General features: G+C 56.6%; 7 protein-coding genes across 7 annotated transcripts; 4 read left to right on the forward strand and 3 right to left on the reverse strand.

Moving 5' to 3' along the window:
- Positions 1-465: 465 nt before the first annotated feature.
- On the reverse strand, positions 466-2,499 carry KRP23_12385 (putative glucosylceramidase 3; the record flags this gene model as incomplete). The annotated part of the gene is made up of 1 exon (XM_067882997.1): positions 466-2,499. The coding sequence occupies one exon, from the start codon at positions 2,497-2,499 to the stop codon at positions 466-468; it is 2,034 nt and encodes a 677-aa protein (XP_067739293.1).
- Positions 2,500-2,733: 234 nt separating this feature from the next.
- Positions 2,734-4,773, reverse strand: KRP23_12386 (putative glucosylceramidase 3; the record flags this gene model as incomplete). Its single annotated transcript, XM_067882998.1, has 1 exon — positions 2,734-4,773. One exon carries the CDS (start codon positions 4,771-4,773, stop codon positions 2,734-2,736), a length of 2,040 nt encoding a protein of 679 aa, XP_067739294.1.
- A 561-nt stretch (positions 4,774-5,334) lies between these two features.
- Positions 5,335-6,696, reverse strand: KRP23_12387 (Tubulin alpha chain; the record flags this gene model as incomplete). Its single annotated transcript, XM_067882999.1, has 1 exon — positions 5,335-6,696. The coding sequence occupies one exon, from the start codon at positions 6,694-6,696 to the stop codon at positions 5,335-5,337; it is 1,362 nt and encodes a 453-aa protein (XP_067739295.1).
- Positions 6,697-7,653: 957 nt separating this feature from the next.
- Positions 7,654-9,015, forward strand: KRP23_12388 (Tubulin alpha chain; the record flags this gene model as incomplete). Its single annotated transcript, XM_067883000.1, has 1 exon — positions 7,654-9,015. One exon carries the CDS (start codon positions 7,654-7,656, stop codon positions 9,013-9,015), a length of 1,362 nt encoding a protein of 453 aa, XP_067739296.1.
- Positions 9,016-9,453: 438 nt separating this feature from the next.
- On the forward strand, positions 9,454-10,371 carry KRP23_12389 (Cyclin-dependent kinase D-1; the record flags this gene model as incomplete). The annotated part of the gene is made up of 1 exon (XM_067883001.1): positions 9,454-10,371. The coding sequence occupies one exon, from the start codon at positions 9,454-9,456 to the stop codon at positions 10,369-10,371; it is 918 nt and encodes a 305-aa protein (XP_067739297.1).
- A 727-nt stretch (positions 10,372-11,098) lies between these two features.
- On the forward strand, positions 11,099-11,536 carry KRP23_12390 (uncharacterized protein; the record flags this gene model as incomplete). The annotated part of the gene is made up of 1 exon (XM_067883004.1): positions 11,099-11,536. The coding sequence occupies one exon, from the start codon at positions 11,099-11,101 to the stop codon at positions 11,534-11,536; it is 438 nt and encodes a 145-aa protein (XP_067739298.1).
- Positions 11,537-12,719: 1,183 nt separating this feature from the next.
- KRP23_12391 (uncharacterized protein) lies at positions 12,720-13,349 on the forward strand (the record flags this gene model as incomplete). The annotated part of the gene is made up of 1 exon (XM_067883005.1): positions 12,720-13,349. One exon carries the CDS (start codon positions 12,720-12,722, stop codon positions 13,347-13,349), a length of 630 nt encoding a protein of 209 aa, XP_067739299.1.
- Positions 13,350-13,541: the final 192 nt, after the last annotated feature.

Raw genomic sequence — 13,541 nt, forward strand, 5'->3', positions numbered from 1 at the left:
GAGTGGATCCAAGGGGCTACTAAAAAGGTGGATTCGTTTCACTGCTTCGTTGTATGGGGGCTTGTGATCGAGGTGGCAGGGTGATATGGATCGATCACAGAACACCACATTTATGCCACAATTACCGCCCAACTGATACGTTTGGTGACTCGAGAATGGAGAGACCGTATCCGGATTTTTCGGTTGAACTCTATCCAAGTGATCCTGCGAGCTTCTCGAATGCTTTGCTTCAGCAGCCTGCATTGAGCACTCAATCGGAGACTACGGCTTCCAGGCAATTGGTTGTCGCATGCAATAGCAATCCCGTTCGCGATCGGACTCGACAATGGATGGTAGGCGTCCCACATCACTCACTCATCAGTGGTGACAGCAAACGAACATCAAAGTCGATGGCAAAGGTACTTTTTAGGCCGTGTCTACCATCGCATCACTCATGAGAGCCGCCCTCAGCAGTTTGGCCGCGTCTTACTCCCAGACGTACGTGCGAATGGCGCCCGGAAGAACCGACGTGTCCAGCACCGCATCGCCAACCTGCACCTGGAAATCCGCCGGCTCCGTGTTTTCGTTCAGCACCACCAGAACCTTGCGGTTCTCGGGCGTCACGAACGCGGCCGCCTGAATAAAAGAGTAGCCCGTCGTCACACACTGGTCGGTCGTCGACGCCTGGGAGCGCAGCGTGCCGTCCTCCCCATTGAACGTCCACTGCTGGTGCGGAGCCACTTCGTCTGCACACTTGTCTGCCGTAACACGCACGCCGTCCTCAGTGGATCCATGGCTCAACGACAAGCAGTAGTCATCAATGCGAACGCGTTGGGTGTCTTCTTCGAACGTCCACGTCTGCTGCGTGTACTGGCACTCGACCAGTCGGATCTCCTGACCCTTGCTCGGCATCGGCACCATATTGATACAGAACGGCGTGGTGGTCACCTGCATCTTGCCATCATCCGTCCTGTGAATCGTCTGTCGAGAGCTGCCGTCGCATGCAGCAAGCGAGGACTGGTAGTCGACGTACAGCTGCGCATCGCCAGGCTTCGCGAAGTGAGCCGCAACCTGCGCCTCGACACGACGCGAGCCTACAGGAATGAAACGGGAGAAGTGCTGGATGAAGTAGTACATGGGCTGAATGTTGAAATCGCTGCCGTCCTCAGTCAAGATAATCGGAGCGTCGCAGAGGTTACCCTTGTGGTTGGGCCCACCCTTGTGGTCGAGCAGCAAGTTCCAGTCCACCCAGCCGGCAACATGATTGTTCAGATCGGACAGAATATCGTGGCCATAACGCTGAGCGCGGAACCACGCGTCATTGCCGACAGCAACACCCGGGCAGTTGCAGCTCTCAGAGGCCAGCATGAATCGGCTCTGGTCAATGAAGTGCGTGTCGTTCAGATGCTCGGGGTACTCCACTCCGTCCATGTAACGTTCACCGCCATCCTCATACCAGTGGAAGGCCATACCGTCAACGTATTGGCTAGCCGTAGGGTGGTTGTAGATCACTTCAGCCCAATGCTGCACATTGTTACGGTTGTGGTCGAAAACCATGAGAGTAAGGCCGGGGTGGTCGCGATCCAGTACAGGACCCAAGAACTCACCAATGAACTCAGCTTCGTATGCCGGGTCGTACGCACAAGCTTCCCATGGCGCAGCAAACTCCGCCTCGTTCTGCGGTGAAAGCCCCCAGAACGGAATTCCGTGGTTCTTGTATGCGGTGATGAACTTGGAGAAGTAGAGTGCCCATGGTGCACGCATGTCGTCTCTCAGTCCGACGGGCTTCACTGACCCCAACATACTCGCGTTGTAGTGAGAGCTCGACCTCTTCATCCAAGCTGGCGGGCTCCATGGTGCCAAGAACAGCTTCATATCCGGACGAAGCTCCAGCGCTCGCTTGATGAACGGGATCATCGTCTCCGTGTCGTGCGTCACGTCCACATCAAAGTTCTCCAGCTCCATGTCGTCCACCGTGTCGTCGAAGCTGTACGACGCCACCGAGAAGTCGCACGACCCCATCGGCACGCGGCCGAAGCTGTAGGCGCTACCCTTGTCCTGGTCGAAGTAGAGCGTCAGCACCTCCTCCTGCTTCTCCGCCGACAGTCTCTGGAACTGCAGCGCCGCCGCTTCCGTGAAGGCGCCTCCGAAGCCCATGATCTCCTGGAACTTGCTGTCCACGTCCACGGCGATGAACGACTTGGTGTCTTTCTCGCCGCCGCGTTTCCACTTGAGCCCCTTGATCGGTTCCATCATGGTGGTCGCGTTGTCGACGTACGAGCTCTGGAAGCACGTGACGTCTCCGTCATGAGGCGTTGTTGTAGCCACGGTCGACGCCGTCGAGTGCGAGCCAGAGGACAAGAGCCCCAGCACCACTAACCCGACCGCGAGGATGGCAGCAGAGCCACCGATGAGTCCCCACTTGATCCATTTACGTCGAGTCGCAGAGCGAGCGCTCAATTGCTCGTCACTAGCGAGCGAACTGGTGCCGTACGCTGTGGGCTCAGATCTTGACGCCATTTTGTCTCAGTCTCCGCTTGTCAAACTCCAGTCGAATTGGATTGTGGATTGTGGCTGACTGAGATCGCAGATCGTTGCGAACAGCTTAAGTACGTCAACTGACGGCTTCAACTTGGAATATATTGTTTTAGATTTCTAGTTCTCTAACTACCAAGATGCTATCTGCCTTGGTGCTTGCCGTGCTCAGGTGGCGTACGTGACCTTGTAGAGGCAAGGCTGAGAATACTCGACGAACTACATCCACGTGAAGGTGCGGATGGAACCCTGGGGGATGGTCGTCTCCAGCGCCATGTCGCCGACGTGGATCTCAAAGTCGGCGGGCTCAGTGTTCTCGTTCATCACGACGAGCACCTTGCGATCTTCCGGGGTCACGAAGGCAGTCGCCTGTACGAACGAGTATCCTCCCGTCACGCATTGGTCAGCCGTCGATGCGCGGGAGCGCAACGTGCCGTCCTCCGTGTTGAACGTCCACTGCTGGTGGGGAACTGGCTCAGCTTCGCACGGAGATGCGGTGACGCGAACGCCATTGTCCGTGGACGCGTGGTTGAGCGACAAGCAATAGTCATCGACACGAATGCGTCCAGTCTCCTCCTCGAAAGTCCACGTCTGCTGCGTGAATTGACACTCCACCGCCTGGATCTCCTTGCCTTGCCACACGGCTTCAACCAGGCCAAGACAGAACTTCGACCCTGTCACTTGGATTTTGCCGTCATCTGTCCGGTGCATCGTCTGGCGAGCGCTGCCGTCGCACGACGCCAGAGCTGTGGGGTAGCTCCACATCAGCTGCGCGTCGCCGGGCTTCTCGAAGCGAGCTGCCACTTGGGCCTTCACGCGGCGAGAGCCAACCGGAATGTACTTGGAGAAGTGCTGGATGAAGTAGTACATGGGCTGAATGGTGAAGTCGGTGCCGTCCTCCGTGAGGATAATCGGAGCGTCACAGTTGTTACCCTGGTGGTTGGGTCCACCCTTGTGGTCGAGCAGCAGGTTCCAGTCCACCCAGCCTACGACGTGGTTGTTCAGGTCCGTCAGGATGTCGTGGCCATAGCGTTGTGCGCGGAACCAAGCGGCGTCTCCGTAAGCGACACCAGGGCAGTTGCAGCTCTCCGTGGCCAGCATGAATCGGCTCTGGTCAATGAAGTGTGTGTCGTTCAGACGCTCGTGGTAGGCCACTCCGTCCATGAAGCGCTCCATGTCATACCAGTGGAAAGCCATGCCAGCTACATACTGACCGGCGGTGGGGTGGTTGTAAATTGCTTCTGCCCAATGCTTAACACTAGCGCGGTTGTGATCGAAGACCATGAGAGTAAGCTCAGGGTGATCGCGATTTAGGACGGGGCCGAGGAAGTCCCCAATGAACTCGGCCTGGTACGACGCGTTGTACTTGCAAGCTTCCCACGGAGCAGCAAACTCGGGCTCATTCTGTGGCGTCAGACCCCAGAACGGAATGCCCTGCTTCTTGTAGGCGGTTATGAATTTGGAGAAGTACAACGCCCACGTGGCGCGCATGTCGTCTTTCAACCCGACGGGGTCCATGGATCCAAGCAGGCTGGGGACGTACTTGTCGTCACCACGCTTCATCCACGCAGGCGGGCTCCACGGCGCAAGGAAGAGCTTCATGTCGGGTTGGCGCTTCAGTGCACGCTTGATGAACGGGATCAACACCTCCTGGTCGTGCTTGACGCTCATGTCAAAGTGCAGCAATTGCGTGTCGTTCAACACGTCATCGAAGCTGTACGAGTCGACCGAAAAGTCACACGACCCCATCGGGACGCGGCCAAAATTGTAGGCGCTGCCCTTCTCCTGGTCAAAATAGAGCGTCAAGAGCTCCTCTTGCTTCGTTCGGGATAGCTTCTGGAACTGCAGCGCTGCCGCCTCGGTGAACGCCCCTCCGAAACCCATGATCTCCTGGTACTTGGCGTCCAGATCCAAAGAGATATACGACTTTGCGTTCTTCTGAGCTCCGTGCTTCCACTTCAGGCCCGTGACGGGCTCCATCATGCGGGTCACATTGTCAATGTAGGAGCTCTGGAAGCACGTCACCTCCGTATTTTCAGCAGGATACGCATTCTTAAAGGCGCTTGTCGTCGTCTTCAGAGTTGCAGCGGTCACGTCTTCATGCAGCGAACTGGTCCCGAGCAACGCCAACGTACTGCAGATGCCACACGTCGCGAGCCCGAAGACCCCCCACTTGACGAAGGCGTGCCGTTTGATCATTTGGTTGGTCAATCGCTCATCGACCACCAGGGAACTCGTTCCGTAGGCGGTGGACTCCATTTTGCTTGGGAAACTAGCGCGGCTCGAGATCCTTTGGGGTTCTTCCCAGCTCGACGTGGCTGGTTCTTCACAAAACGGAGACTGACGGAGCAGGGCGTCGCTGAGAGATTCTCCCTGTCCTGCAACGGTATCCGCCGCGGGATCATTTACGTTGGCTCTATAATTTTTGTGTGGTCAGAGGTAAGGTAGCGAAAGGGTGCGGCCGTTATTTATATTGATATTTGTATTGAGCAAATTGAAGTATCAGCGATCTTTTTCAACCGTCAAACGGTATCCGCTCCGCACATCCTTTGGGCGCTTACCACGAGCATGACACTCCAAGCTCGTCTTGGTACGTTTCTATTCCCCTGTGCGCCGTCGGAGTTCTCGCATCAGTTGCAGAGCTTGTCCGTTGCTGATGCAACCATCGCAAAACTGATGCCGACAGCCAGATGATTCGATGGCAATTTTCTCGTATATGAATTGCTCGCCCAACCAGCCACACCAGCTAGCTGGACGAAGCACTATAAGATTGTGAGTTGTTGCATTTCATCCTCACTAGCCTACGGTTGACTAGTTTGCCTAGTACTCCTCGCCCAGCTCCTCCTCCTCGCCCTCGCCCTCGGCAGTCTCCGCAGACACCTCCTCGTAGTCCTTCTCCAGAGCAGCAAGATCCTCACGAGCCTCCGAGAACTCACCCTCCTCCATACCCTCACCGACGTACCAGTGCACAAACGCACGCTTGGCGTACATCAGATCGAACTTGTGGTCGATGCGAGAGAACACCTCGGCAATAGCACTCGTGTTCGAGATCATGCACACAGCACGCTGCACACGGGCCAGATCGCCGCCGGGCACCACCGTCGGAGGCTGGTAGTTGATGCCGCACTTGAAACCCGTCGGACACCAGTCCACGAACTGGATCGTGCGCTTCGTCTTGATGGTGGCCACGGCCGCGTTCACGTCCTTCGGCACCACGTCACCACGGTACATCAGACACGCTGCCATGTACTTGCCGTGGCGCGGGTCGCACTTGGCCATCATGGACGCCGGCTCGAACGCGCTATTGGTGATCTCGGCCACCGACAGCTGCTCGTGGTACGCCTTCTCGGCCGAGATGACGGGCGCGTACGAGCTGAGCATGAAGTGGATACGCGGGTACGGCACCAGGTTCGTCTGGAACTCCGTCACATCGACGTTCAGCGCACCGTCGAAACGCAGCGACGCCGTGAGCGACGAGATCACCTGCGCGATGAGGCGGTTCAGGTTCGTGTACGTCGGACGCTCAATGTCGAGCGAGCGACGGCAGATATCGTAGATGGCCTCGTTGTCCAGCATCACAGCCACATCCGTGTGCTCCAGCAGCGAGTGCGTGGACAGCACCGAGTTGTACGGCTCCACGACGGCCGTGGACACCTGCGGCGACGGGTAGATGGTGAAACCGAGCTTGCTCTTGCGGCCGTAGTCGACCGACAGACGCTCTAGTAGCAGAGCACCCAGTCCCGAGCCGGTACCACCGCCCACGGCGTTGAACACCAAGAAACCCTGCAGACCCGTGCAGTTGTCGGCCAGCTTACGGATGCGGTCCAACACCAGGTCCACGATCTCCTTGCCGATGGTGTAGTGTCCACGCGCGTAGTTGTTGGCGGCGTCCTCCTTGCCGGAGATGATCTGCTCCGGGTGGTAGAGCTGGCGGTATGTGCCCGTGCGCACTTCGTCGCAGACGCTGGGCTCAAGGTCCACGAGCACGGCACGCGGGACGTGCTTGCCGGCGCCGGTCTCGGAGAAGAAGGTGTTGAATGCGTCGTCACCTCCGCCGATGGTCTTGTCGCTGGGCATTTGTCCATCGGGTTGGATGCCATGCTCGAGGCAGTAGAGCTCCCAGCAGGCGTTGCCCGTCTGGATGCCGCCCTGGCCGAGGTGGATGGAGATGACTTCACGCATCTTGAAGAGGTTGGTGGGGGTGGGAGGCTTGAGTGGTGTTCTGGGGTCGAAGCTTGCGGCTGGAGAAACGACGAGGAAGCTGGGTGATGAAGCTTACTCGAAGTCCAGGGAGCGACTGCTTGGCTCAACTTGGCTGGGATCTGGTGAATTCGCGAATGGCGGCCCAATTGGGTTGAGCAGCTGGCGAGTCGCGCGATAAATTTCAGGAAGATACGGCTGTTACGTTTAGATTACTTTCAGAGCCACATTTGATTTTTGCATGATTTTTTTTTGGATGGCTACACCTCGGCCCGAAAACTAAATCGTCGCCGTCCCTTCCGACCAAGCATCTCTCGCCTTGCTCTCTGAGGTGTCTGCATTGATATATGTTGCAGGGCCGCGCTCCCTTCCGCAAGCGGTCATGGTGCGGTTGTCGGAGAAGAACCGTTGAGCATTGCCGTGAATATTAGCAACCAGCACCCTCAGGTGCAGAACGCTCATACGTTTCGCGAATGCATCAGTAGCGATCCAGAGTATGCAATATGTAAAGAGAAAGAGTGAAGATCAGAGTACATGTGCGCAGGAGGAAGAGAAATCACGCAGAGTGCTTTGGAATAACGCCTTGAATTTGCGGAATTCCGTGAACCATCAAAATATACCTGCATGAGATGGTACAAGACTTCTTGTACCAAACAAATTTAGCAACAGGACATGCAAACCTAAAACAATGGAGTAGAATGCATCGGTCGTTACTAAATCCTAGGCCGCCGCTTGCGAAAGAGCGAGTCGTTTCGTTGAGATTAGCTGCCCCCACTGTAAAGGCCGAGAGGTCGGTTCATTCCCAAATCCCCCGCCAGCCAAGCAGCGCCTTCGGAAACCGAGTAAGCTTCATCACCCAGCTTCCTCGTCGTTTCTCCAGCCGCAAGCTTCGACCCCAGAACACCACTCAAGCCTCCCACCCCCACCAACCTCTTCAAGATGCGTGAAGTCATCTCCATCCACCTCGGCCAGGGCGGCATCCAGACGGGCAACGCCTGCTGGGAGCTCTACTGCCTCGAGCATGGCATCCAACCCGATGGACAAATGCCCAGCGACAAGACCATCGGCGGAGGTGACGACGCATTCAACACCTTCTTCTCCGAGACCGGCGCCGGCAAGCACGTCCCGCGTGCCGTGCTCGTGGACCTTGAGCCCAGCGTCTGCGACGAAGTGCGCACGGGCACATACCGCCAGCTCTACCACCCGGAGCAGATCATCTCCGGCAAGGAGGACGCCGCCAACAACTACGCGCGTGGACACTACACCATCGGCAAGGAGATCGTGGACCTGGTGTTGGACCGCATCCGTAAGCTGGCCGACAACTGCACGGGTCTGCAGGGTTTCTTGGTGTTCAACGCCGTGGGCGGTGGTACCGGCTCGGGACTGGGTGCTCTGCTGCTAGAGCGTCTGTCGGTCGACTACGGCCGCAAGAGCAAGCTCGGTTTCACCATCTACCCGTCGCCGCAGGTGTCCACGGCCGTCGTGGAGCCGTACAACTCGGTGCTGTCCACGCACTCGCTGCTGGAGCACACGGATGTGGCTGTGATGCTGGACAACGAGGCCATCTACGATATCTGCCGTCGCTCGCTCGACATTGAGCGTCCGACGTACACGAACCTGAACCGCCTCATCGCGCAGGTGATCTCGTCGCTCACGGCGTCGCTGCGTTTCGACGGTGCGCTGAACGTCGATGTGACGGAGTTCCAGACGAACCTGGTGCCGTACCCGCGTATCCACTTCATGCTCAGCTCGTACGCGCCCGTCATCTCGGCCGAGAAGGCGTACCACGAGCAGCTGTCGGTGGCCGAGATCACCAATAGCGCGTTCGAGCCGGCGTCCATGATGGCCAAGTGCGACCCGCGCCACGGCAAGTACATGGCAGCGTGTCTGATGTACCGCGGCGACGTGGTGCCGAAGGACGTGAACGCGGCCGTGGCCACCATCAAGACGAAGCGCACGATCCAGTTCGTGGACTGGTGTCCGACGGGTTTCAAGTGCGGCATCAACTACCAGCCTCCGACGGTGGTGCCCGGCGGCGATCTGGCCCGTGTGCAGCGTGCTGTGTGCATGATCTCGAACACGAGTGCTATTGCCGAGGTGTTCTCCCGCATCGACCACAAGTTCGATCTGATGTACGCCAAGCGTGCGTTTGTGCACTGGTACGTCGGTGAGGGTATGGAGGAGGGTGAGTTCTCGGAGGCTCGTGAGGATCTTGCTGCTCTGGAGAAGGACTACGAGGAGGTGTCTGCGGAGACTGCCGAGGGCGAGGGCGAGGAGGAGGAGCTGGGCGAGGAGTACTAGACGTACTCAAACTAGTCAACCGTAGGCTAGTGAGGATGGAATGCAACAACTCACAATCTTATAGTGCTTCGTCCAGCTAGCTGGTGTGGCCGGTTTGGTGCTGATCCAAAGTATTACCCAAGCGAGAGGGTGGGAATCGCACACACTCATTCCTGGATGTTGTCTCTTGTGGTTAGAGCCTTCATTCTGCTTTATACTTATTCTGCATGACGAATGTTACGCAAAATATGCGTAACAAAGGTTATACATATACTACGTAGTATGAATCTTCGATGCATTTGCCGTACACGCTGCAATCATCGCAGGATTTCATGCCACCGTGAAAGATACAAAGTTGCCGAAATCTAGAGTGATGGTCGACTTCAACTTCAGTCAGTTGGTGTTCCTCACACCAACCATAGTGACATGACACTAAGTTGAGTCACTTCACTTCCTACCATGGAGCGCTATGACCGCGGCGACGTCTTGGGCGAAGGTACGTTCGGTATCGTGTTCGCGGCCGTGCAGAAGAGCACGGGCCGGCGCGTGGCCATCAAGCAGTTCAAGCGTGGCAAGTTCAAGGACGGCGTGGACTTCACGGCCCTGCGCGAGGTGAAGCTGCAAGCGGAGCTCAAGCACGTGAACGTCGTGGAGCTACTGGACGTTTTCGTGGCCAATGACACCATGAACGTCGTGTTTGAGCTGCTGCCAAGCAACTTAGATGACGTCATCAAGGACAAGGCCGTGGTGCTCACGGCTGCCGACATCAAGACGTACATGCAGATGCTGCTCAAGGGCCTGGCCTACTGCCACGCGCACTACGTGCTGCATCGCGACCTGAAACCCGAAAATTTGCTCATCGGTCCGGACGGCAACGTGAAAATTGGAGATTTTGGGCTCGCCAGAGTCTACGGCAGTCCCAACCGCAACATGACGTCCATGGTGTGCACCATCTGGTATCGTCCGCCGGAGCTGCTCTTCGGCGCGAGGGAGTACAGTGGGTCGGTGGATATGTGGGGCGCAGGCTGCATTTTCGCCGAGCTTATGCTGCGCATGCCGTACCTGACGGGCTTGAACGAGCTGGACCAGCTGGGCAAAATCTTCCACGCGCTGGGCACGCCCACGGACGACGAGTGGCCCGGCGTGAGCTCGCTGGCCAACTTTGTCGAGTTCACGCCGAGCACGGCGCCACCGCTAGCGTCGATTTTCTCGGCTGCATCTGAGGACGCGTTGGACCTGCTGGCCAAGCTGCTGAAGTACAATCCGGCGGAACGGATCACCGCGGCGGATGCTTTGAAACACCCGTACTTTAGCAACTCGCCAGCACCTACGCCGACGGAGAAGCTGCCGTCTACCCCCGCTCAGCCGCAGACATGAGACAAAGAGCGTAATTTGATTGTGGTGCACGAGGCAAGGTTGGCAAGTGAATAAAGTTTGATTGGACGGCTAATGGTGGTGTCTGCTACGAGTATGGATAATTCTGTAGTCGTGTCTACTCCTTCACTGCTTTGCTTTAGGTACAGGCCCGTTGAACCAGCGTCGCTCGTGCTGAGCGCTTGTTTTCGCCGAAGTGTAAGACCTGGACCCGCTTCAACTACAAAGGCATTTGGAGAAGCTAGAAAAGGAAAGAAGGGAAACGCTCCACATACCAATTGCACCGCAGATCCGTCAGTAGTTTTGTCGATCGATAAAGACAATAACGTTATCACCACAAATCTACGCCAACTGCACACGACCAAATCGCCGAAATCGTAGCTCCGATCCAGACACTTTTCCTCTTCACGGAAAACAACGACAAAAAGCGAATCTGGAAGCTAACGAAGGATGTCCGCTGACTTGGTGCCTATAGGGAAGCAGAATAGGTTCAATTGCTGTGAACGGTGCATGCACAGGTTAGACAAATGAAGTTACGCGCAAGCCCAAGCGCGCGATGTAAACGATGTGGGGTTCTTCGATCGAAACTCCTTCTTGCCCCCAGCCTCACAGCTCGCGACTTCCAAGTGTCTCCCTTCACCTCTTCAACTGGAACGGACCAGCACCGGCGATTGACAGAACTATACCGTTGGGGGTCCGCAGAATCAATGACGCGCTTCGGCGACTTGACATGGACGAAGTCAGAGACGCACTGCTTCGTGGTGCCGACGACCCCGATGGCACCGACCCTGTTGAGGTGTGCACCGCGTCAATAGACGACTGGAACCGCTACGTCCAGTCTTCATACCATGCCATGAAGCCGAATCTCATGGAGGGGCGAGACGGCAAGATTTGGATCGTGGAGTATGCAGGCACTATTCACTCGCAAGCTGCTTGTGCCATTATCGCGGCGATGCTTAATGCGACGGGGACCTTGAGCGGCCATCTCGCGGTGTTTAAAGATCCCCACAACGAAGAACCACCACCAGGCCAACCACAGGCGGAGCCGGGTTGCTCTTTCGGACCAAGGAGCGACATCGGAGCAGTTCTACCTCCCGGAGGCGCAAATTTTCTCGAGTTTCAGACGGTGAAAGTGGAGATCGGCGTCTCTCAAGGATGGCGTGGCTAGGATCACAATCGGCAATTTGGCGGGACATCCCGGAGTGGAGTATTCGGTGTCGATACGGCTATCACCGCGTCTACGAGTTCGCCAGTACCGATTCGAGCAGACAGTTTCCTGCCGATGGCCATACCAATCGTGCACCAATGTTGCCCATCGTCGTGAATACTGTGCTGGAATTCGATGCCCACCGCCTTCTGGGGCCCCCGGGGTGTGTGCTGGTCTCCCTGGCGGTTCAACTACCCAGTGAGTTTCAATCTCTTCGAACAGGTCGAGTTAATCCGTCGAGAATTTCGAGATGCAGTTCGTCGCGCGAGAGCTGCTGGGCCAAACGACTTCCAGCGCCGTCTCACACCCCGACACACGTAAGTGACAAATGCAGGCATTGCGCCTCGCCATTGCGTGCTGTCGGTGAACCTTCGTGTCTGCCAGTCTGGACTGTGTCCGTCTGATTGGAGCTGCTACCGGCCTTCAGAGTACTAAAAGAGTCGCTGGAATAATGCATCGGTCTGCTCTCGATGTTGTCGAATATGGTGTCGGTGTGCTAGCTTTTCAGGAATTTGCGTACGAGGCCAGCTTCATCTGTGGCTTCTGCTACACCGTCTCCGTCGTGGATTTCAGCATTAACATCAAGTTACTTTGCTTTTAGCCTGCTAAACGCCACAACAACGCTTCTGTAGGATTTGGGTATTACCACGGATCGAGTCGAGCAATAGACTCCAGAAAAATAATGTTATAACCACCGCTATCGTCGCGGCAACAGCAGTGTTTTACTCATGAAGACGACTCCTTCGTTCGAGCTCAAGGAGCCGCGCTATGGGTCTTATCCACCAACAATCACGACCACTGCTGTCGTGCCGGGGCTATGAATACCAGCACTCATCCATGTTCATGCTGCATCTCCTGCAAGGGCTCCAAATAGCTGGAAAACGACAATTTTCGGCCTGGGTGCTTGTCCGATCCGCTTTTGGAACTGCACATCCTTCCTCGACAGCGCTGCACTGCTTCTTCCTTGGGTACTGAGCCATAGCCTCACGCGTACAGCTTCTAGCGGGATATCTGCACGAGCTCAGCACCAAGCAGGAGAGTTCGTTATCGCTCCCTCTTGCACGAACAGAACAGGAGAGCGAGGATTTCGCTGCCGCGCATTCCATCCCGCACCACCTTCAGCCGGTCGTCGTACGCTCCTGACATGGAGGAGGCGCCCGTGCCGCGTAACCCGCCGCCCAAGCCCAAGCGCTCGAACGTGCCGACTGCCCCACCGGACTACCCTGATGACACGTACTCGGACCAGGACTACAACATGTCGCCCATTCGTCGAGGTCGCCAGCATGCTGCTAATCGACAAAGCGGTTCTCCGCCCATGACGCCAACGTACACGGTGCCACGCCAACTCAAGGTCCCCATTATCGACGCTGAACCGGAGACCACCATCGGCGCGGCCGTAAAGATGAAAGGCGAGCTGAGCTTCGAGCGACTGCTGCGGATCGAAGGCGAGTTCGAGGGCAAGCTCAACTCGAAAGGTTCCCTTGTCATCGGCACACGCGGTGCACTTCTGGGCAACGTCGAAAACATGAAGGAGGTGTACGTCACCGGCGGAAAGATCGTGGGCAACGTCAACGTAGAGAAGCTGGTGCTGCGCGACAAGGCCCAAATTTTCGGCAACATCACCGCCAAGACGGTCAAGATCGAGCCCGACTGCATTGTCGTAGGACGGATCAACGTGAATCCGCAGGCACCCGAACGGATCAACGAGAAGGGCGAAATAGTCAAAGACGATGTCCTTGATGGTACGCCTTCAAGCTCGGTTGGACATATCTAACGTTATTAGAGACAAGACGCACAAGATAGGCTTGTCAGTTCGAGCTAGACAAACGCCAGTACACGATAAACAGAGAAAAATCCGCTTCCATCTCATCGTTCATCCCAAATCATGATTCGACGAATGTAATATATACCCAGCACTCCACACGATTGCCTACCGCTCGAACTTCGGGTAAGCACAGCATCTGAG

This window comes from Phytophthora ramorum, assembly GCF_020800215.1.
Source record: "Phytophthora ramorum isolate Pr-102 chromosome Unknown Phyram_PR-102_s0015, whole genome shotgun sequence".
Taxonomy (NCBI): domain Eukaryota; phylum Oomycota; class Peronosporomycetes; order Peronosporales; family Peronosporaceae; genus Phytophthora; species Phytophthora ramorum.